Here is a 22,716-nt window from a genome sequence, read left to right as displayed (position 1 = left end):
GGCTTCAGTGTGATGCGAACCTGGTTGTGAGTCTCCTCTTCTCTGTGCTTGTTCTTGGGTAAATTACTTTACCCTGTGATCTGTAGAACAGGACAGTATCTGCTTACCCAGGAGTGCCTTGTGAGATGGGAAGTGTGGGGGAGAGGACTCGAGAAGGGCCCTCCTGCTGGCTCCACCCTTGTACTCAGCTTGTACTCAGCAGGCAAGGGGCTCTTCCCCCTTCCTGGGTCTCTTGCTTCAAGTCTTAGCCATGTCTGCTTGCTCCATCTCACTGCTGTATTCCTGGCAGGACTTGGAGTGAGTCATTTTGTGAGTCAGGTGTGTGTGTGTGTGTGTGTGTGTGTGTGTGTGTGTGTGTGTACACATACACTAGTGTTCCTGAGTTTCTGGCCTCAGGCCTTTGTGTAAGCTGTTCTTTTCTGGTGGCTCAGAATAGAGCTTCCACTGAGATTGGTCAGAGTTGATGATGTGAACAGGAGAAAATGTAGGTAGGTATGTCTATACAAGGGCTTGTCCCTTTTTATCCCTTTGGGCTGCAGGGTTTCAGATGTGGAGGGGAGGGAATGGGTGAGGGTCTCGGAGATCCAGGGGAAGATACTGCTGCCCTGCCCCACCTGAATAACTTCCCCTGCTCAGGATATAGTTTTCCTCATCAGGGAAAAGTTTTGGTTTCTCAGCTGTGCCTGTGGCTTGGAAGCCTGGGCCTATGTGTCCGAGTAGAAGCTCTTGGGGAGAGGCTGTCAGTGGTCCCCAAAGCAGGGAGAGGATTTGGGGAGCTGGATACCCTAGGCTATGATCAGAGCTCTTCCTATCCCCTCTTCTCACAGGTGGTACAAGCTACACTCCAAGGCAGGCAAGAAGGAGAAGGAACGAGGTGAGATCCAAGTCACAATCCAGTTCACTCGCAACAATTTGAGTGCTAGCATGTTTGACCTATCCATGAAAGACAAGCCAAGATCCCCCTTCAGCAAGCTCAAGGACAAGATGAAGGGCAAGAAGAAGTTTGAGCTGGAATCTGCCTCTGCCATCCTTCCAAGCAGCGCTCTAGAGGATCCTGAGCTGGGCAGCCTGGGCAAGATGGGCAAAGCCAAAGGCTTCTTCCTTCGCCACAAGCTGCGCAGATCATCCTTGACCCAGTCCAACACCTCGCTGGGCTCAGACAGCACCTTATCCTCAGCCAGTGGGAGCCTGGCTTACCAGGGCCCAGCCTCGGAGCTCCTTACTAGATCTCCGAGCCGCAGCAGCTGGCTGTCCACCGAAGGGGGTGAGTGGGCTAGCATGCATGCCCTGAGAAGGGAGTGGAGGTGGGCAGGAGAGGAGGGGTGAAGAAGGCCTGGCTGGGGCCAAGAAATGGAGTCCTTGTCCCCTGTGCTGACTTCACATGTGTCTCCTTTTCAGGCAGGGATTCTACACAGTCCCCCAAGTTGCTCACCCATAAGAGGACCTACAGTGATGAGGCCAGCCAGATGCGTGTGGGTCCGCCCCGGGGCCTTCACGACCTCCAGGGCCACGTGGACGCTGCCTCCCGATCTTCCCTCTGTGTCAACGGAAGCCACATTTACAATGAGGAGCCCCAGGCCCCCTTGAGGCACCGCAGTTCCATCCTGGGCTCCTTCCCACCCTCTAGCTCCCTGCACAGTGTCTCTTCCCGGCCCTCTGAGGAGGGGCCTCCGACCTCTGATGACTCATGGGGCAGAGGCAGTCGTGGCACCAGCAGCTCAGACATGGTGCCGGGACAGGAGGAGCTGAGCTCTCAAGCCAAAGTGCTGGCTGTTGGGGCCAGCTGCTCTGGAGAGGAGGAGGGTTCCCGGCCTCCTGAGGCAAAGCCAGTGCAGGTCGCCACACCCATAGTGGCCTCCTCTGAGGCTGTGGTAGAGAAGGAGGGTGCACGGAAGGAAGAGCGGAAGCCTCGCATGGGCCTCTTCCACCATCACCACCAGGGGCTGAGTCGGAGTGAGATGGGGCGCAGAAGCTCTGTGGGGGAGAAGGGAGGTCCTGCTCTTGGTGCCTCCCCCCACCACTCGTCCGTTGGGGAGGAAAAGCCTAAAAGTAGCTGGTTTGGTCTGAGAGAATCCAAGGAGTCAACTCCGAAGCCCAGGTATGTACTTGGCCAGGCCAAGGAGACGAGGTGTTTGCTGCCTGAAACTGGGGCAGGGAGCAGGCTGTGGGGCTCTGGCTTTGCATGGACGAGAGGGGCACCTTGTGCTCCTATTCCAAGACTGGCTCTGTGCACGTGGATACAGGTGAGTTGCCAGGGCATGGTGCTGTAAGAATCTTGTGGGTAGATAGAGGCTGTCCTAGTCCTTCCCTGCTAGGTGTAGGAGAAAAGCAGGGAGGGATCATTTGTGTGGGTCTTGGCTTTCTGACCTCTGCTTCTTGTCCTTTTTTTTTTTTTTTTTTTTGGCCTTAAGAAAAGGAATTCTTGGCAGGTGGTAGGATGGAGATGAGAGATGAGATGGCACGCTCAGAAGCCCTACCTCTATGAAACAGTTCCTCTCCCCTGGTCTGCTGGCCCTGGGCTCTTTTTCCTCTGAAGGACTCAAGTCAAATAATTGATGCTTTGCCCATCCTCCACATTCCTTTTACCACCTAGCCTGGCAAGAGGCTGTGGCAGCACCCTCGGAATGTGTGCCTTCCCCCCCCCCCTTTGGTGCTCTGCCCTGCTCTGCTGTCTCTTGGTGTTGGGGTATAGCACTATTGGAAGTGTTGATGACAGCTGTTCTGCTGTGTCCCCACCTTGGCCCTTTGCCACCTCCTCACACTGAGCCAGAGGAGGCTGCTACATTGTCTGGTAGGACCCTCCAGGGGTAGGTCACAGAAACCTAAATACACCCTGCCCAAGTGCCTGGATCCACCACCAGAGGGGCAGCATTGATAGCAACTCCAGCTAGTGTGATGAGCTTGTTTCTAGTCTCTCAGCAAGCCTGCCCCTCCCTCATTGCTCAGTGGATGCTGGGACAGGTGGGAAGTCCAGGGCCCAGTAGACAAGAATCAAGAGGTTAGGCCGGGTACTGATGGCTCACAGTTGTCTTCCTAGCTGCTCAAGAGGCTGAGTTCTGAGAATCACAGTTTGAAATCAGCTCAGGCAAAAAAGTCTGTGAGACTTATCTCCAATTAACCAGCAAAACTCCAGTAGTTGAAGTATGACTCAAGTGTATGGCTTAAGGTATGGCACTAGCCATGGAAAGCAGCAGGCCCTGAGTTCAATCCCCAGAACTCACGTGCGCGCGCGCGCACACACATACACACACACACACACACACACACACACACACACACACACACACGCAGGCAGAGGAAGAGCTCCACCTATTTCCAGCAGAGGAGACTACCATAGTTTTTTTCTTTATTCCTGTGAACTGCTGAGTGCTGAGAGGAAGGAGACACACCTGCTACCTCCTGGGGTGCCTAAAACCGCCATTTTCCTTCTGCTTCTCCACAGCAACTAAAAGCCTTTCAGTTTTCCAAGAATTTGGGTTAGTGATGAGTAGCTTAGAGGTGATGTTTTCTGTCTTGTTCCGACTTGCATTCTGAGCAGGCTGCAGGGTACCAAGGCATCGCTGCCCCCTTTGAGTCTATTTGTAGGTGGCAGCTGCAGGGCAGGTTCTGGGCCAGCTTCCAGGTGGAGCAAGTGGGGCTGCTCCTCAGGGTGCACCAGCAGCAGCTCCCTGGACCTGTGTGTCTGGCAGGGAGACAAAGTTAACTTGGAAGAAACAATTGTTGGTGCTTTCCTGGGCTTCTGACGAGAATAAGGAGTGGGAGTGGGACAACTCACAGTAGCAGCTGTAGGGGAGACCTAAAAATGGAGTAACTGCAGGTACCTGCCAGGATCTCCAGCTGTGATGTGAGGAACCTGTCCGCAGACCTAAGGGCTCTGGGTGCCTCTGCCCTGGGGCTACTGTTGTACATCCCTAGGTGGTTCTAGCTAGCAAGGGCAGCAGCGCCCTCTAGTGTCCATATGGCACTGGTGCCCCACAGGGAGGCCTGAAGCAGCAATGTGTGATAATGCAATGGCTGACAAAAGGGATGATGGCAGGAAAGACAGAGAACATGGCTCTCCTGATGTGTGCTGGTCTCCTGGTCCATGTTGTTAGATTAGGCTCCTACCCATGTGTGGAAGATGGGGAATAGGTAGACACACTGGCTCTGCTGTAGTATGTAGTATGTGCTTGTGAGACCCACTAGTAACAGAGAGGATTGTTTTTGTGCCTATCTCTGGTCCTCCTGATTTTCTGCCCCTCTCCCTCACACTAACAGAAATGTACAAAAATACATTTAACTGGGGGTAAATCTGATACGACTGAGAGGCAAGTACATCATTATGGCAGCCCTTAGCATCTCTGCTTCTCCCTAGTTCTTCCGCAGGTGAAGTGGACAGCAAATCCCAGTGGGTCTGGGACTGTGATTTGGCAGCAGAGAGAACAGCTACATTCTAGCTGTAAATGAGAGAGTGCAGTATATACCCAGTCTGTTAGAGTTCCTACAGCGTTATGTCCTATCTGTAGCTATTTTCCTAGTATAGTTATATAGTTACTATATTCATGGTATTTTGATTTGGAAGAGAGATAATGTGGTCTCCCTACTTAGAGCTCATAAGGCCCTTCTGTCACCTCATGTGCCCAGTTTCCTGGACTTGTTTCCTAGGCATTGGAGTATATCTCAGGAGGATGTCAGGAGTTCAGAAGAGGGTTGATAGCCAGAGGGCACATTACCTGGGGGTAGGCTTGCCTGAGAGTCTGGCTTTGGCACTTTGGGAACTATCTGGTGGAGGATCTATGGCAGATGCCACCCCAGGGACTGATGTGTGGAGAAAGGACACAGCTCACTCATCTCAGCCTAAGAAAACAGGCTAATGGTGGAACATGCTACACAGGTGGCCTCAGGGCACAGTATTTAAGAAGGATGGAAGGGCTGGAGATGTATGTGGCTTAGTTCAGAGCACTAGTCTAAGAAGCATGGTAGGAGTGAACAGATGATTCACATTAAGTGCAACAAAGTTCTTGAAACCCTGAAGAGTGTGTGTGTGTGTGTGTGTGTGTGTGTGTGTGTGTGTGTTTTGTGCCAGATGTGGGGCTTAAACTTAGGGCCTGGACACTGTCTCTGAGCTTTTTTGCTCAAGGCTAGCATTCTACCACTAGAGCCATGGCTCTACTTCTGGCTTTTGGTGGTTAACTGGATAAAAGAATCTTACAGACTTTCCTGCCTGAACTGGCTTCAAAGCAGAATTCTCATGCCTCAGCCTCTTGAGTAGCCAGGATTATAGGTGTGAGCCACTGGTGCCCAGCTGATGTCCTAAAGAGTTTTTCCTCCAGTCTGAACAGACAGCTGGCTTTTCTGAACAATTGGCCTAAAAGAGAAGGCAACTCAGCATATGTGTGCCTGGTGGGAGGCTGTGCTAGGCTGGCATGATGAGTTCCAGGGCACAGAGGTGTTTATAAAGTCTGCTCCCAGAGAGTAGCCTTCAGAAATGAGCACACAAGGGGACCTGCTTCTGACTTGTGCCCAGTGGACTGGGAAAGAGGGAACATTTTGCATTGAGAACCTTCAAGATGTACCCGTGGTGTAGAGCAGGGAGAGGATCAAGGGTGGGGGAGGGACATGGTGCTGAAGACCCGGATAGACAGGTTGCTTTCAGGCTGTGCCAGCTCTGGGAAGCCTGTTGGCTTTGCTACCTCAAGCCCCATTCTCCAGGGAAGGCCCTCTGCCGATTCCATACCAACGAGTTCTTGTGCGTCTCTGGGGAGCCACTCTGGGGAAGGAGGCTGCCAAGCTAAGCCTGGGGCTCCACATCTACTTCCCTGGCACTCCGCTACCTGCAGGGCAGACTGCCTGCACTGTACTGCCAGCTTGTAAGGGTGAGTGTGGGGCTAGGCTAGAGCTGAGCTTTCTGCTCTTTAATACCAATGGGCTTTTTCCTTAGGCTGCTCTAGAACTTATCCTGAAGGGGCTTTTGGGAAGATGGGGTACCCTAGTGCTGTTTCTGGGTTGGGGCTGAGTTTAGTGTGGAGGCACTGATGAGGTACCAGCAAAGAGTAGGGTCATAACCCATGTGGTAGTGGGGTATTGCTTCTCACTCCCCTTGGTCCTGGCAGCAGGCCCTTGGCCTGCCCAGAATGAGAGAGCAGAGACATTTGCTGGAGTTGGGGACTCTGGGTCCATTCAGTCTCAGCATGTCCCTAGAAACACGAATTGGGGGTAGATAGGCATTCTTACCTTCCCATCCTTCCATCGCTTGTCTAGGTGGTGGGGAGAGGACAGAATCCAGGCTTGGATGGGGAATTTTTCCAGGGAAATGAAAGGTCACAAGAGGCCCCAGAGGCTGGACTTTGATGAGAAACCATGTGTTTAGTACCTTTGGTGCAGCTCTGTCCTTCTCTGTGAGACTTTCCCATTTCCTCTGCCCTGTGTCTGGGAACAAACGACTGGGATTCTGGAAGAATCTGGCAAGCTCTGAACATCTCAGCCTTGTTCCACAGGTGCCCTCCTACCCCACCTACATTCTTTTTTTTTGGCCGGTCCTGGGCCTTGAACTCAGGGCCTGAGCACCATCCCTGGCTTCTTTTTGCTCAAGGCTAGCACTCTGCCACTTGAGCCACAGTGCCACTTCTGGCTGTTTTCTGTATATGTGGTACTGGGGAATCGAGCCCAGGGCCTCATGTATACAAGGCAAGCACTCTTGCCACTAGGCCATATCCCCAGCCCCCCACCTACATTCTTAGAGGTGGCTGACTAAGCCGGGCTTCTGCCACCTCAGGGCCCACCACCAGCATTGCCTGAGTAAGGAATCAATGGCGAGGAATAGATGGATATGGAGATTCTCTGGGGTGTTCCACCTGGGAAGGCAGGGTCAAGGATTAGGGGGAATCTCAAGAGTGTGGAGAGAGGAAGAGAAAACTAGTTGTGAGGAGGAAGACTGTTGGAGAGCTATGGATAAGACCATCAAGGCCTGGGCTCAGTTGCAGGCTACCTCTGGACCTTTGAAACTAGAACATTTGGTCTGCTTTGTTCCAGTACTGTCTTCCATCTTTCTGTCCATGTCCTAGGAAAGTGAAGGTTCTTGGTACATTGTTTGTGCCCCTGTCATTTCTGAACTTTGTAGTTGCTGCTCCAGGGTACTTCTCCTGCAAGGTTCTGGGAATGGGGTCACCTGGAGGCTGCAGGTTGTATTCTGTGTCTTTGCAGGTATAGATAAGATTCACTATGGACTTCTTGGGAGGACCTGTCCTGCCCTTGCCCCTAGGGGGAGCTAGAGAAAAGAACACATTCCTCCTCCTCCCTCCCTCCCTCCCTCCCTCCCTCCCTCCCTCCCTCCCTCCCTCCCTCCCTCCCTCCCTCTCTCTCTCTCTCTCTCCTCTCCTCTCTCTCTCTCTCTCCTCTCTCTCTCTTTCTCTCTCTCTCTCTCTCTCTCTCTCTCTCTCTCTCTCTCTCTCATATTCAGGCTTGAACTCAGGGTCTGGGCACTTTCCCTAACCTATTTTGCTCAAGGCTGGTGCTCTACCACTTGAGCTATAGCTCTACGTCCTGCTTTTTGTTGATTAATTGGAAATAAGACTTTAGCAGACTTTTCTTCCTGGGTTGGCTTCAAATCACGATCCACAGATCTCAGGCTTCTGAATAGCTAAAATTACAGGCATGAGCCACTGGCAACTGCCTTTGAAAGACATCTAGAGTGCTTTACATGGACTCTAGAAGGCTGCCGCATTACCAGCTTTTATTTCCTGAGGCTGCCCATGAGGTAGGTGAGGCGAGGAGGCACTGTTATTGTGGTGCTTTGTATTAGTCATCCTAGAAGTCTTGTCAACCTTAGCCAATTAGATTGGCCCTTAAAGATAACGGAGGAGTAGATACTCTCTGATTGGTGATATCCTCATCCTTACCTCATTCTTTTGCCAGGGATCAGTGAAGACCCATTGTGCTTTGGGCATCTGAATGACTTACAGGTGCCTGGCTTGGGTCTCTTGTGTTGGCTTAGTTTTTGTTTTGTTTTGTTTTTGCCAGTCCTGGGGCTTGAACTCAGGGCCTGAGCACTGTCCCTGGCTTATTTTTGCTCAAGGCTAGCACTCAACCACTTGAGCCATAGTGCCACTTCCGGCTTTTTTTATACATGTGGTGCTGAGGAATCAAACCCAGGGCTTCATGTATAGGAGGGAAGTACTTTACCAGTAGGCCATATTTCTAGCCTTGTGTTGGCTTTGTCCATCCACATATCTAGGTTGGCCTTCCTTGCTCTGATTTCTCTCCCTTCTCCATGCGAGTTCTCCCTCAGGTCTAAAGTGGATGTTAGGAATTAAAAGTGTGAATCCAGTGAACAGATCCTTCAGAATAGGCTAGTGGAACAAACCCTTGGTTTAGATTTGGATCTTCCCTGTAAGCTAAGATTACTGTTGTCTGGGGCTGGTGTGAGGATGAAGTGTGCTTTTCCTGCCATCCTTTTCCTTGGATGGCACCTGATAATGTTACCCGTGTAGTGTCTTCCCTCTGTCACCTGCCCATGTGGCTGCGTACAGCCAATGTGGCATTGCAGCACCCAATACCCAGGTCGGGGGTGGGGGGGGGTGTTATTCAGTAGGGCCTTTTCTAGTTTCAGCATTAACCTGGAGGCTCATGGTTTTGTCTCCCTCCACAGCCTGGACGTGTCTCCTCAGGTAGAATCTGACCCAGCTGCTCCTCACCACCTCCCCTGCTCCCCCTGGGCTTCGGCCCACCCCACTCCTGCTCCCACCGCTGCTCCTATGCTAAGCACTAACCTTTTTGCAGCTGCCTCTCCCGCTGCTGCCACTGCTGCTGCTGCCACCACAGCCCCCGAAGCCACCCCATCTGGATTCTTGGGTGTCACCAACCCGTTCCTCACCTCCTTGCAGAGCAACCCTTTCTTCGAGGAGCTCGTAGCGGACATAGCACTAAACTCTCCTTCACCTGCTCCCTCTCTCCCCAGTGCCTCGAGGGCCAGCCCCACCCCCCTGGCCTCCCCTGGGAAAGCCCTGCCTGAGTGGGACGACACCTTCAACATCTTTGCTGCCGGCAGGCTGCATCCAGAGGCCAGGAGCAAGATCCTGGCCCCTGCAGGAATGGGGCTGGAGGCAGCTGGGCTGCAAGACTCAGGCCTTGAGGCCGTGGCAGTGAAGGCAGCAGAGCCCCAGGAAGACCCTGGGGGAGAAAAAGGTGGGAGCAGCATGTGGCTGGAGCCCAGGGCTCCTGTGGACTCAGGACTGGACCAGCAGAGCACAAACGTGTCTGTCCCTGGGCCCCTTGGGTCTGTGGGAACTGGGCTGTCCCCTTCGGCAGTCCAGTTGCACCTTAGCGCCTCGGTCTCAACACCAGACAGGGAGCCATCTGCCCCAGAAGGGGGTGCTGGGCCAAGTCCAGCAGACAGTGGGACATCTCTGTTCAGCTCCCCTGAAGTGCTCAGTGTGTGGGAGAGGCTGCCTGGTCCAGATGATGCCCCTGAGGGCCAGAATGAGGAGACCCCCAGAAGTGAAAGCCAGCATTTCCATGAGCTCAATATGATGGATGATTCCTGGCCTTGGGATGTTGTCACCATTTCTCCTACAGCAGAGACAGCTTCACCAGTCCCACATGGAGAGTCTGATGAGCTGCCTGCTCCTCGGGCACGGCCTGAGCCACCTAAGGAGAGTGAGGAGCTCCCCTCACTGGAGCTGGAGCCAGAGCCTGAGCCTGCATGGGAGTCAGATGAAGGGCTACAGTCAATCACACCACCTCCCAAGCCACCGCGTCTCTTTACCCCCTCACATTCCCAGGTAGAAGTGGAGGAGAAGGAGGAGGAAGAGGAAGAGAAGACTTCAGGGGGGATGAATAAGAGGGGGACAGGAATAGGAGAAGACACTACCCCAAGTGCATTGGTTGTTGGTCCCCAGGAGGACAAGGAAGAGAGTGAAAAGCTTGAGTCAGTAGAGTCTCCCGGAGCCCTGTTGGGTGGGGAAGGCCTGGAAAAGCTGGTGGAAGAAGCTGCCTCCCTTGAATCTGGGACCTGCCCAACTGTGCCCACTATCTGCCCTGAGAGTCCTGTCCCCACACCTGGTTACTCAACAAGATTAGATCTTCCAAATCAGCAGATCCAGGGAGCTCCTGAGAAAGGAGAAGGCACTGAGGCCCAGAGCCAGGGGTCAGGAGAGGAAGAGCTTGGGCCTCCATCAGCCACTCCCCAGGAGGCTGATACCTGGGCCTTGGAGGAGGATGCCTTGAACCCCTTCTTATCTCAGGGAAGCCGAGATCCCCCCAGCCTCCCGTCCACATCACCACCAGGGTCCAGGGAATCTTCCATCCACTCTGGTCCCGAAGAGCCACCTACACCCCCAGAACCTGCCTTTCCACCTCCCCCTCTCCCACCCTGGGCAAGCCACCGCCACGGGGGGCCTGGCTCTCCATGTTCTCCCTCGCTTGGAGCCTGGCCCCTCGCCTCTTCCTCTCCACCCCCAGGGGAGCCAGCCTCATCCCCTGGCCCCCTTGAGCCCTCCCCTCCTGGAGGCTCCCCTGCCCCAAGTGGGGAGGACCACGCTGCAGCCACCCCAGCCTCCCTGCTTGTGCTTCTGCCCTTGGAGACACGACCAGCTGAGGAGCCACAACCCGATGCCAGGTGAGCATGCATCCTGAAAACTTTCCAGGAGAATGGGGAAGAGGGGGTGCAGCAGTGCTGGGGCTCCTCATAGCAGCCTCATCCTTGGCTAAGGGCAAATGAAGATTTATTGCTTCCACCCCAGACCTAATGGAGCCTTGGAAGCCATGCGTTTCCTGTAGCCAGGGACTTTAGACAGGGGGTTTGGGGAAGAGCACTGGCAGGGACCAGAGGTGAGCCCGCATGTGCTTGCAAGGGAGGCACTGACGGGTACACACTGCAGGGGAGCTATGGCAGAGGAGGAGCTCAGCGGAGGGCTGCTTCCTGCAGGTGGCAGTGGGGTCCCAGGCAGTTTTCTGTCCAGGCAGGGTAAGGAAGCTAGCTGGGGAAGCAGAGAGCAAGAAGAGAAATCAGGACAGATTAGAGAAGGATCTGGAGACTCTGGTGGTCCCAATGGCTTTCACGTCAGCATCTGATTTGCTCACTATTATGGGAGCTTTGTTCTCTTGGTGATGTGGGTAGGCCATACAGCTGTCCCTAAATGCAGGCTGCAGGCTCAGGGTCCTTCAGATACAGGCTGAGAGCCCAGGCCTACCAGCTGCTCATTGGATGTGCAGGGCCTTGGAGCTACTTGGAGCTCCTGTCCACAGGGCAGACTCTTAGGTGGCAGTTAGTACTGACATGCATCTTTTGCCTATTGTGCTCCTGGTGGGTGCTTGGCCCTACTCTGAATTTGAGTCTTGAGTCTCAGACCTGTCCCAAGGATCAGTGTTGCTTCTAGGTGTTGGCTGAGCCTGCTGCAGTGGTGTTCCAGGCTGGAATTCAGGACTAAGCTGTTTACTTCCTACTCTTGAACAGTGTGAAGCTTCTGTAGAGTGAGAATCATATGTAAGAGGTCCCCCAGGGCAGGTTAGCGGATTTGTGTGCCTGATGCTTACAGCTTATGTAACTGTGGTGGGATATCCCAGGGGAAGGGTGCCCTCGCCTGGGAGAATCAGGAAGCTTCCTTGGAAGTGGAGCTGTGGCTCAAGTGATAGAGCACCAGCCTTGAGTGAAAAGCCAACCATGAGCACAAGGCCTTGAGGTCAAGTCCCATGCTGGAAAAAGTCCTCTTGGAGGGGGTGGTAATGCACAGTTTTGAATCAGGAGTAGGAGCAAGGCCCATGGGAAGAAGGGGCAGGACTCCATGCAGAGGAGTAGCTATTGTAAGGTGCCTAAGTCATAGCACTGTTCCACAGTGACTGGAGTATGTGGCGAGTTATGGGCCATGAGGAGAATGCTGAGCACAGATTATATTGTGTATTTTGTGTCAGGAGCCATTATGGAATTTTTAAACATTGGAAGGATGGAGGTCATCCTGCAGCAGAACCAGGGAGCAGTTGGAGGTAGGCGAGACTGCATAGGAAAGCTGGTTTGTAGCAGCAATGGCTGTGAGGAGGTATGTGTAGCTAGCTTGAGAGAGAGAGAGAGAGAGAGAGAGAGAGAGAGGATGTGACTGATTCAGGTGAAGCTAAAGGGCACAAGTCAGAGGGACTCTGAGGTTTTGACTGGCCCTGGAAGAGTCCCTGCTGGGGAGCACAGAGGAGATGACAGGTGTGAGCGGAGCAAGCCAGCGAGCTTGCACCTGCCCAAAGGTCCAGATCCTGGGAGTAAGGGCTGAGCTGGAGCCAGAGAAGTGCGGGGGGTGGGGGGGGTGGATGTCAAGGAAGAAGAGAGAAGCTGGAGGTGGTGACTAGTAGGTAAGACTGAGAAGAGGATGGCAGAGGCTCAGGTGCGATCTGGAGGCCTTAAGGCAGAAGGGAGGAAGGCGACCAAAGGAGAGAGTAGTACAAGTGTGGGCTCCACAGAGAGGTTAGGATGGTGAGAAAGTGGACTGGCAATTTCAAATTGGGGCCCAGGTTTCTATTCTAATGGGTTGAGCAAGCAAAAGGTAGGAAATTAGATGTGGAATGTAGTGTGCTGTGGGTAGGTTGAGGGAGGAAGGATGACCCTTTGAGAGTTAGAGCAAACATAGGATCACAAAGGATGTTTCACAGGCTTGTCTAAGTAAATGTATATGGGAAGCTACCGGTAGAGAGATGGCTGACCAAGCATCTTGGTTTTTCCTGGTTTTAGCACTGAATTTCTCATATCCTGGGAATCATCATAAAACTAGGAAACTGGGACAGTTGGAGGACGGGACACCCCACTGGAGAAAGTATAGAAGAGGAGGAAAATGGTTGGCAGAGGTCATCCCTGGCAAAGACTGGGTCAAGTGAAGATGCTTGTAGGGTTGGAAACCAGCTATCCCTGTGTAAGGGCCGGGTCATCAGGCCAGAGGGAATGGAATAGGCAGGAATAGGGAGTCCATGGCAGAGTGGGGATGAGACATGCAGGGCGCAGCTGCCCAACAGCCCAGGGGATGCTGCAGAGAAGGTAGCCTGATAACCTGCCTCTGTGTCTGTCTTTGCAGTCCTCACCCTGTGAAGCCCCTCAGTGCTGCCCCTGTGGAGAACAGCCCTGACAAGAAACCGCCCCGCTCCAGTCTGAGCACAGCCCTGAGCAGTGGGCTGGAGAAGCTCAAAACAGTCACTTCCGGCAGCATTCAGCCTGTGGTCCCAGCACCCCAGCCTGGCCAGACTATAGACACCAAGAGGCTGAAGGTGAGGCCCAGCAGGATGTGAGGAGGCACCTGGCAGAACAGGTGCTGTGAGGAGAGGCCCGAAGTGTCAGGGCAGGGTGTTGGAGAGGGTGGAGCAGGAGCAGGAGCAGGAGCAGGTTATTGCCCCTAGGCCATACTTGGAAGCCAGTTATTTAGGCCATTGCTGGCATTGGAGTCAGGCAGTTCCAGAGGCCTGTAGTGGGGAAACAGGTGTTGGTGGGTAGGCTGGTGGTAGGCCTGAGGCTGTCCTGCTCACTTTCTTGCTGTGTGCCTTCAGGATTCTGCTGTGTTGGACCACTCAGCCAAGTACTATCACCTGACTCATGATGAGCTCATCGGCCTGCTCCTGCAGCGAGAACGAGAGCTGAGCCAGCGCGATGAACATGTGCAGGAGCTAGAGAGCTACATCGACCGCCTGCTAGTGCGAATCATGGAGACTTCACCCACACTGCTGCAGATTCCTCCTGATGCCCCCAAGTAGTCCTCGTCACCCCTGACCCTGGAGGGTTGGCCAGGACCTGCTACCCAGATAGAGCCTATGTGCCCATCTGCCTGCCTTTCCTCCCTCCTGCTGAACACAATCTCACCTGGGCAGGGTGAAGCTTGTCCTCATGGTCACTCCCTGCCACCCTCTCCCTCCTGCTCTACTGGAAATTCTGGAAGGGGACCTTTGGATTCCCATTAGAGGCATCATGGTCCATGTAAAGCTTGGTGTCTTTGGGAACTTTGGGTCTTTCCACTTGCATATTTTCATTCCCCTCAACTTTGGAGGCTCTAGGGAATGGGGAGAATGAAGTTAGATTTCTAGACAGATCAGAGCTCTGCTGTGGTTAGATGTGGTAACTGGGATGAGACTTGCTAGCAGACTTAATCATCCCCAAGAATGGTCAGTCATTTTCTTCCCACAGCTGATCCTTCATCTCTTCATTTCCCAGTGTGTGGAGGGTTTCCTAGTATTACTGGGACTGGACAGGGACCAAGCTGCCTGTATATCTGTGAGTTGGGGACAGCCAAGGCACCTATTCTTAGCCTCATACCCATCCCAAGAGCAGAGATCTTGTATTCTCATCAAGTCTCTGCCAAGTCCTGAGTCTGTTTCCATCTCAAGCTAATTTGCAGAACAAGTGTAGCATGGACAGAAGTGGTCAAGATATGTAGCTTCAGCTGCCACCTGCCCCTCTTCTGACCCTCCCACTGAGTGCCATGCTGTGCGGAGGTAGTGCTGAGTAGGGGAAAGTTCTTCCTTGTTCTTTGGGTTCTCTCCCACCTGTGATGTGTGGGCCCCTCCAGGTTGAGGTTTTGGCTGCTTATGTTTTTGCATTCAAGCCTCCATGTCAGTTCTTGCCTGTCCAGATGCCAAAACTCTGCTGCTATAGGGTTTGAACTTTTGGAAACCAATTAATATGTGCCTTTTGTGGGAGGGGTCAAGAGCTTCTGGATGTAGACCTCTCCTAGGCTGTGGCATCCCCTTCCTCCTGTTGAGCACATGGAATGGCTCTAGGATGGGTCTTGGGAAGGGGAACGTGAGCTGGGCTAGTCCTGCTATATGCTCTTTCTTTCTCTGAGAGGATATCAACTTGGGTTCTGCCAAGCTTTTCCTGCTGCTTTCTCTCCCCTCAAGCCTATTTGGAGGATCGTAGGATAAAAACCTGTGGTGGGCAGTGGGTTTAGGACAGTAGGCCTCTTATTTATGATACATCAGTAGCCTGGTCTGCAGATGGGATGTCATACTATGTCTCAAACACCTGTACTTAGGAAAATACTTTTGTTGCTCTCTCAATGGTTCCCTAAGCTACTGATGCAGCCTGTCCTTTCTGCTCCATTACTTTGCTTGCCCTGGCCACAGTGCACTTTGAACCAAAGTATCTGTCTTTTAGCTTAGGCCTTGGTTTGCTGGTGGAGAACAGAGAACATAGTAGGCTTCCCTATGGCAGGGATCCCTTGGGAACTGCATAACTTGAGCAGCCTGCATTAGAAAAGGTCTGGGGTGGGGTGAGGAGATGCTGAAAGAATAGAGTTTGGTCCAGTGATGAGGCAAGAGCCCTCTAGGGCTGTCTCTTCTTCATGACAGGCTGGTAGGTTCACTCAGAAGGGCTCAGGAGATATGCTGTCATGGCAATGCCAGTCTTTTGTGAGCATGGAGGAGCCCCACACACTTGGAGTGGAGTTGGAGATTTGTGGAAGCCCCAGTAGAATTGTTAATTTTAGGTCTACTTATCAGAGCTAAGAAGTGTTCACAGATTCCCAGATCTTCAGCCACATGTTCTGGGGTAGCTGGGGGTTGGAGAGGAAGGAGTCACCTACTAGGTGTTCCTCTGGGCTCTGTTTGGTCCCAGGCTGGTCCCTGATCTTCCACATATCCTTAATGGTGGAGCTCTCACAGGTCCAGGGCAGAGATGTCTTCAGGAGAGGTTTCAAACCAAAGCCCAGGCTTCTTGTTTGATGTTTCTGCTCCTGGCCACAAGTTGGAAGAGAGCTGCAGGGGGTGGGCAGGGAGCAAGCCCAGTTCTGCTTTGCTGTTTGTCTTCCTAGTTGTAACTTTGGTTTATAAAGAGCTTGTTCTTCATGTTTTGAGCACTTTATGAAGAATAAAAAGTTCACATACTGCAAGTGGTCTGTTGTGGTCCTTGTGAGATTGCCTATGGGAGAGGGTAGCCTTATATCAAAGTGATGGGATTGTTGGACAACATTGTTCCTGTCCTGACTTGGCAGCAACATGGTGTTGCTCTGTGGTCTGGATTTGACCTTTTCCCACTCCTACAGTGTCTGCATTGGGCATATTTACTGGGTACTAGGGGTAGGAGAGAGGAAAGGCACAAGGTTAATCCTGTTCTTAAGTACTTACTGAGTTTGTAGCAGATGCTAAGATACAAATCCAAAATACAAATGATTCTACCTACCTAGCTAGAATCTCCACTTTTAGAAAAATTCTGTTTTTCATGGTTCAATCATTGGTGAGTGTATGAAAACTCAGGAATATAACAGTTCATGCAGTGTCCAGAAAGACATGGATAAGCACAAGCCATCTTAAACCTCACCATGAGACTAATGAGACCCAAAGTGGAGTTCCCTAGATCCAGACCAAATAATTTTGTCATGTTGGTTGAGACAGGAAGGTTCTGGTCAGTTGGGAGTCTTCAGCTACTTCATTCTGCAGGAAAGTTTATTAGCTGTGCCAGGGCTGTGTCACACCCTGCAGGGCTCCACATTTAAAGGTTCTTTATTGTTTGTTTGTTCTTTTGTGTGGGTCCTGAGGCCTGAACTCAGGTTCTAGGTGCTGTCCCTGAGCTGTTTTTGCACAAGGCTAGTGCTCCACCATTTGAGCCATAGCTCCACTTCCAGCTTTTTTTTCTGAGTGGTTTATTTAAAATAAGAGTTTTACAGACTTTCCTGCCTGAGCTGGCTTCAAACCAGGATCTTCAGATCTCAGCCTCCAGGGTAGCTAGGGTTACAGGCATGAGCCAGCAAGGCCAGGTTACATTTGAAGTTCTTGTAGCTTGGCATTTGATAGGTACTAGGGAATCCTAATCCCTGATTGCAGCCCTCTTCCATCTAGGCTTTAGGCCTCTGGCTAGTGAAAGTAGGCAGGGGCTATCAGGACATTTAACAACACATTTTAGTTTTGGGTGAGCCCTGCTATGCTGCTCTGAAGATTTAGTAGTGAATTGAAGTCACAGCCTCAGCCTTGGGTAGCTTATAGTAGGAAAGACACATATTTAAGCGCATCCATCAATAGTTACAAATCCAAAGCTGCGAAAATTAAGTGGCTTTTAATGTAATTTTGTAAAAAGACAATGCTTATTGTGAGGCCAGAGAGCATCAGGGGAAGAAATTCTTGAGTATAGAATGTTCAAGTGTCATGGCAGCCCAAGCCCCGCTTATTCCAGGGAGTAGCAGGAGAAATGGCAGGAGAAATCTGCAGCATACACAGCTTGCCGAAAGCCTTCCAAATCGACCCCACTTCTAGAGTTCTGGACCATCGGGTTCCAGGTCGGCCCGCTAGTGCAGGGCCCTTCTCGTGGGCTGCTGCTCCAACTCGCAACGCTTGTGGCCACGGTCTAAATTTCTCCGGGTAGGCAAGAAGCGAGGGGCTGCCCCGTGGCCCACTTTCGGGACCACGGGGCTGCGCGAACACTTCCCCGACAGCCACCCCTGCCTTGCAGCACTGGCGGCGGGAACCGAGACGTGGTCTGCGTGGGTGCAACTCTCCGCAGTCTAGGGTTGTCAGGCACTGAGACGAGGGGAAAAAACCACACTCCCCACAAGCCCTTGCGCGCCCCGCTTGCTGCGGTTGCTCGTGGCCAATCCGGAGAGGCAGCCGTGGCGGGGGCCGAGGAGGGACATTTTAAAAGGGCCGGGGATTGCGGGCGTCAGTGGCCATGGCGGATACAGCGACTACAGCATCGGCGGCGGCGGCCAGTGCCGCTAATGCCTCGACAGATGCACCGCCTTTCCAGTTGGGCAAGCCCCGCTTCCAGCAGGTGAGGACCGGGCTGAGGTCTGAGGGTCTGTGAGTGGCACAGGGAGGGCGCGCGAACTCCTCTCCCAAACCCCCTTCAATCCTAGGGTCTCCGACCCGCGGCCACTGGAGCTTGCAGCTGGTGCCGCGGGGACCTCGGCCACAGCCACCTTCTTCCCATTGGTCAGTAGGGCGAGTGAGGACTTCCACTTCGGCTTCCTATTGGCGGCTAGCTCTGTCATTTTCTGACTGCCCCAGCCCTCCAGCCATTCCTGCCCGCGGCGCTCTGTGATTGGCCACCGTGGGCCGCGGTCAGCTATCCCTGGCACTAGGGTCGGAGAAGCTCCAGGCAGGGTCGCTCCAGTCCGTGCAAGATGTTCGCCCAGGGCGCAAAGTTCGAGTCTGACCCTGGAAGAGAAGTTGGAGTGTCAGGGTTGCCTTCTAACTTTTTCCCCTGAGTAGGACTGACATTCTTTCCAAGATGTTGGCTAAGTAGCATCTCTACTCCTCAGTCACATCCCATTCCCGGACCCGGAGAGGGGTCCACCATGCTCTGTGGGATGGGAGAAGGTACGGGTTGGGGGGAGGGGAACGAGGGGTGCGGTGTTCCAACGACCTCCATCCCAGGCTGAGGATTCACTGACACAGCCAATCAGCTGGCAGGTGCCCTCCAGGAAAGAGGTTAGAACGTGCAGGAGAAGTAGGGGTGCGGGGGAAACGCTGTGTCATCCCCTGGGGCTGCTGCCCTCAGTGAGTCCATTGCCCCAGGAGCGCTCCCCGGCATCTCCCTTGTTGGGTCCTCCTAGGAAGGTCTTCGTACCCGAGCCCGAGCGCTTGCCTCTGACCGGATCTATTTGAGCTCTCCGGAGCATGATGACTGTGGTCTTTCCTCCCGGTTCCCTGCCAGGGCATGGCTAACTCAGCCCCAGCCACGGAGCCTGAGATCAAGCTTGCAGCTAGGACATGCTGGCGAGGCCTGGGAACCAAGAGCCTGGGGGGGCAGTTCCCCCGCCTCAGACCCTCGGGTCCCGCTGACCCTCGGGTCCCGCTGACCCTCGGGTCCCACTGCCTCCAGAGAGGAGCAAACACACTCTATTAGAAAAAGGGTCTTGACTTGGCTGAAGTGAAATGAGGGCTTGCTGGGGGCGTGTGGGGGGGCGGTGAGTGGCAGCTGAGGCACCAAAAAGAACTTTGAAGGAAGAAAGGAAATGATAAGACGGTCAGGTCGGTATGGTTGCCTTTTTCTTGGGAGGGGAGGAGGGGGTTGGTGGAGGTTGTTGAGATAGGAGCAGGACTGAATCCAATCCTGAGTTTCACTGATAAAGAGCTGAATTCTTGAGTTGTGTGAGAAAATATCCCCAGGGATTTAAAACGAATCCCGGATTCGTTTTTTAAAATCAGCTGCCTCAGCATGTAGGTTCTGAGGAAAGACTGGCACCTTCCTGCTTTGTTAAGATGCCATCTGTGTCAGGACTGTTAGGGGTGCCCCTGCCTGGCTCTGAGTGATCCTTCACCCCCCCACACCCCTACCTTGCACATCCTATGTCAGGCTCAGATAGGCCCCTCTCCTCAGGGAAACCCTTGCTCCCTTCTCTGGCACCATTATCTGCTGGTCTTACCATGTTACTCACTCCTGCAGCCTCCTTGGCTGTCCCCAGTGGATCCTTATAGCTCAGCTTTTGCTTACAGTCTTCCCTGTGGTTTTCTAATCCCATGGTTACTTGTTCTTCTCAAACCCAAGTAGGGCTTTTGAGAAGAGGGGTTGATCTTACTGTTCTCTGTCTCATCTCACCCAGAAGCAGAATTAGGGTTTTGTCTTTCCCTTGGTTCCTGTTACCTGTGTGGGGGTATTTAGGACATCCAGTTACCCAGCAGACTGTTATTCAGTAATGATGAGTGGATGTAATCTCCATTTGCAGTAATCATTGCTGGAGCCATGAATTAATATTTGAGGTGACTGGTTTCCTGCAGCCATTCATTGTTGGTATCTCTTTTTGGCAGTAAAGTGTTTGCAGTAATGTTATTGAAATTGCCCTCCAACAGCATAGAGTCTGCCCTAAAGCATGGTGCATGGGCACATGTGATTCATCCATGTTAAGAACTTTTCTTTCTGCCACACCTGCTCCTCCCACACTGCTCCCTGGCTTGGCAAGCAGCTCAGCAAGCAGCTCAGCTTGCCACCAAATGCTAGTCATAAACCTGCAGTTTGCCTGTGTATTTTCTTTTCCTCACCTTCTAAATTCAAGCAGAGACCATGATCTCAGCTCTCATCTGCTATCTCCGCTGCCCATCTGCACGAGGAGATTCCTAAACCAGCCTTGCTCATCCATTTTCAGGGCCATTGTGGAAACCTCTAAATAGGGCTCCTTGCTTCCATTCTGGCCTTGTTCCAATCCTTCCCTCTTCTTTATGGCAGAGTTCCCAACAATGCAGGTCTAATCAGGTGACTCCTCCTACATACACACACTTACCAGCACCACTCTGTAATGACTTCGCCTACTTCTAAAGTTAAGCCTTCACCTCTGAAAGGGTTCAAAGTTTTGAAGGGCCCACCACTCTTGCTGCATTTTGGCTTTGTACCTACTCTTTTTCCTTCCACTCTGGGCCATCTACAGAAATCTCACCTTTCTCTTGTCCTTACCACTTGCCCTGCCTCTTCTTCTCTAATGTGACCACCCCATCCCCAACTGTGTTCCTCTAGTATGCTTGAGATGCCGGAGATCAGACCTAGAGCCTTGTACAAGGTATAAAGCTGGACAAGCTTTATGCCATTGAGGTTACATCTTAACACTTGTTTTTTAGCAATAGAATCTTGCTATGTAACTCAGGCTGGCCTTGAACTCATTGTGTAGACCAGATTGTCCTTGGACTCAAGAAACTTCAGCCTCAAACTCCCAAGTGCTAGAATTACAGGTATGACTATCATGCCCAGCACAAATGTGAGTTTTTGACTATGTCCTCCCTCTACTGCAAAGTACCTGCATCATTGTTTGGGGGAGATTATTTTATTAGCATCAGTCTCCCTCTTCCAAAAGTAGGCCCCATGGGATCAGGGACTTTGGATACCTTGATTCCTTGTTGAGTCAGCAGTGTCTTGATTTTAGGGATGCTTTGTAAAGATTTGTGAATAAATGAACATGCTGTAGATACCACAGTGGGTTTTGTGGTCTTGAATTAAATTGCCATCAAGACTGTAGGCTTGTGGCTCACACCTATAATCCTAGCTACTTAGAAGGCTGACACCTGAGGACTGAGGTTCAAAGCCAGCCCAGATAGACAAATTCATGAGGTTCTTATCTTCATTAACCAACAAAAAGCGGAAGGTGGAGGTGTGGTTCAAGTGGTAGAGCACTGTCTTTGAACAAAAAAAGCCAAGAGCATTCTAGGTCCTGAGGAAAACAAAATGCACACTATGATTGGGAGAATGTGTCAGCTTTTACTTACAACCAAGTGGGACCATGTTTAATAGTGTAAGAATCGGAGGCCCTGAGGAGGTGAGTCTAAAGATGCCAAGGTCTCTCTTGGATATCTTGAACTGACAGGTTTCTTCAGGGCTCAGCCATCTTTGTCTGGGTCCTGCCCTTGTATTGGCATGTAGTAAGGGTCCAGTGAACATGTATAGTACCCTGAGCTGGGACACCATTCTGATTTCCTAACTTGGCTTACCTCTGTCTGTGGGGTTTGGAACAGAGGTCTTTCCTTGTTCTCAGGAGTCCCTTCACCCAAAGGAGGTGAGGCTGTGCCGGAGATGGGAGGAAAGAACGAGTGCTGTGCAGCTTCTGTCAATGGAGCAAGGGTGGGAGCTAGGCTGTGCTCTGTGGCCATCTTTCTATAAAATGATGGTGATAAATTGAGCATTGTTTCAGCCTTTTCTTCATATTGACTTAAAAAAAATGTTCACAGCCTCATGGGACAGATGTAGTGAGCTCCACTTAAAGGTGAAAACACTGCAGTGCACAAGCTGATTAAATAACTTCTTAGGCAGTTCTGGCTCCAGAGTCCATGTGTGTTTGTTTATTGTTGTTGTTGTTCTGGAGATTTTCAAACATACAAAAGTGGAAGCAGTCATGGGACCACTATGTGCCCATCAGTCAGCTCCAGCAATAATCAAGTTAAGGCCAGCCTTGTTTCAACCAGTGAATTCTTTTGGAAGCAAAACTCAAACTTCCTGTCACTTCACTGACCTAATAGTAGTTATCTCTAAAAATAAACTCTTTTGATGTTCTTTTAAAAATAAACTTTTTTTTAAATTTGGAATACTTCTAGATTTATAGAAATTGAAAACAAAACAAGCCAAGTGCCAGTGGCTCATGCCTATAATCCTAGCTGTTCAGGAGGTTGAGATCTGAGGAGGTGGGGCAGGAAAGTCTGTGAGACTCTTATCTCCAATTAATCACCAGAAAGCTGGAAGTGCAGCATTGGCTCAAGTGGTAGAGTGCTAGCCTTGAGCAAAAAGCTCCAGGATACTACCTAGGCCGTAAGTTCAAGCCCCAGGACTGGCACAAAAACAAAACAAAACAATTCCTTCCTAGCCCTTACTTAGGATCTGTGCTATCAGCTTGTCAAGACTAACAAATCAACATTGGTACATTGCCATTAGCTTCACTCCAAGCTCAATTAGATTTTATTGTCTTTTATGACAGTACTCCTTTTGTTCCAGGATTGCACATTACAGTTACCTTGCCTTCTTAGTCTTCCTCTAGTCTGAGTTTCTCATATTCCCCTATTTTTGATGGCCCTGGCAGTTTAGGGAAGTGCCGACAGGGCATTTTATAGAATGTCCCTCATTTTGGGTTTTCCTAATGTGTTCCTCATAGGCAGATGGAGTTACAGGTTTGAGGGAATTCCACAGAGGTGAATGCCTTGCATCTTATCAAAGTAGAGAGATTTTAAAATTAGGTTTATTTTAATCATAACAACCCTCGCACAATACCTCTCACACCTGAGATAATTAGTTCTTAATATCCTCAAATAGCCACTCACTATTAAAAGTTTCCTGATGGTCGCCTCATTTTTAAAATTGTTTGCTTGCATCAGACATCA

The 22,716-nt window shown here is 51.7% G+C and overlaps 2 protein-coding genes across 5 annotated transcripts in view; both read left to right on the top strand.

Moving 5' to 3' along the window:
• Rab11fip5 (RAB11 family interacting protein 5) overlaps window positions 1–15,824 on the top strand; it is a 34,419-nt gene extending 18,595 nt beyond the window's left edge. The window contains exons 2-6 of one of the 2 annotated variants that reach the window (XM_048352741.1): window positions 828–1,264; window positions 1,399–2,098; window positions 8,627–10,594; window positions 13,026–13,215; window positions 13,492–15,824. In XM_048352741.1, coding sequence (XP_048208698.1) covers window positions 828–1,264; window positions 1,399–2,098; window positions 8,627–10,594; window positions 13,026–13,215; window positions 13,492–13,695 — 3,499 coding nt within the window. In that variant the 3' untranslated portion in view covers window positions 13,696–15,824. The remainder of the gene's footprint in view (window positions 1–827; window positions 1,265–1,398; window positions 2,099–8,626; window positions 10,595–13,025; window positions 13,216–13,491) is intronic. The other variant, XM_048352742.1, reaches the window with a different exon arrangement.
• A 1,622-nt stretch (window positions 15,825–17,446) lies between these two features.
• Sfxn5 (sideroflexin 5) overlaps window positions 17,447–22,716 on the top strand; it is a 111,942-nt gene continuing 106,672 nt past the window's right edge. For 2 of the 3 annotated variants that reach the window (XR_007211873.1, XM_048352739.1), the window contains exon 1: window positions 17,456–17,695. Coding sequence is in view for 2 of the 3 variants with exons in the window: in XM_048352739.1 (XP_048208696.1) it covers window positions 17,594–17,695 (102 nt within the window). In the remaining variant the exon portion in view is untranslated. Of the gene's footprint in view, window positions 17,696–22,716 lie in introns of all 3 variants that reach the window. The other variant, XM_048352740.1, reaches the window with a different exon arrangement.

This window comes from Perognathus longimembris, chromosome 8, assembly GCF_023159225.1.
Source record: "Perognathus longimembris pacificus isolate PPM17 chromosome 8, ASM2315922v1, whole genome shotgun sequence".
Classification (NCBI taxonomy): domain Eukaryota; kingdom Metazoa; phylum Chordata; class Mammalia; order Rodentia; family Heteromyidae; genus Perognathus; species Perognathus longimembris.
The sequence above is the reverse complement of the archived record's forward strand: the minus strand, read 5'-3'. Positions and strand labels throughout refer to the sequence as shown.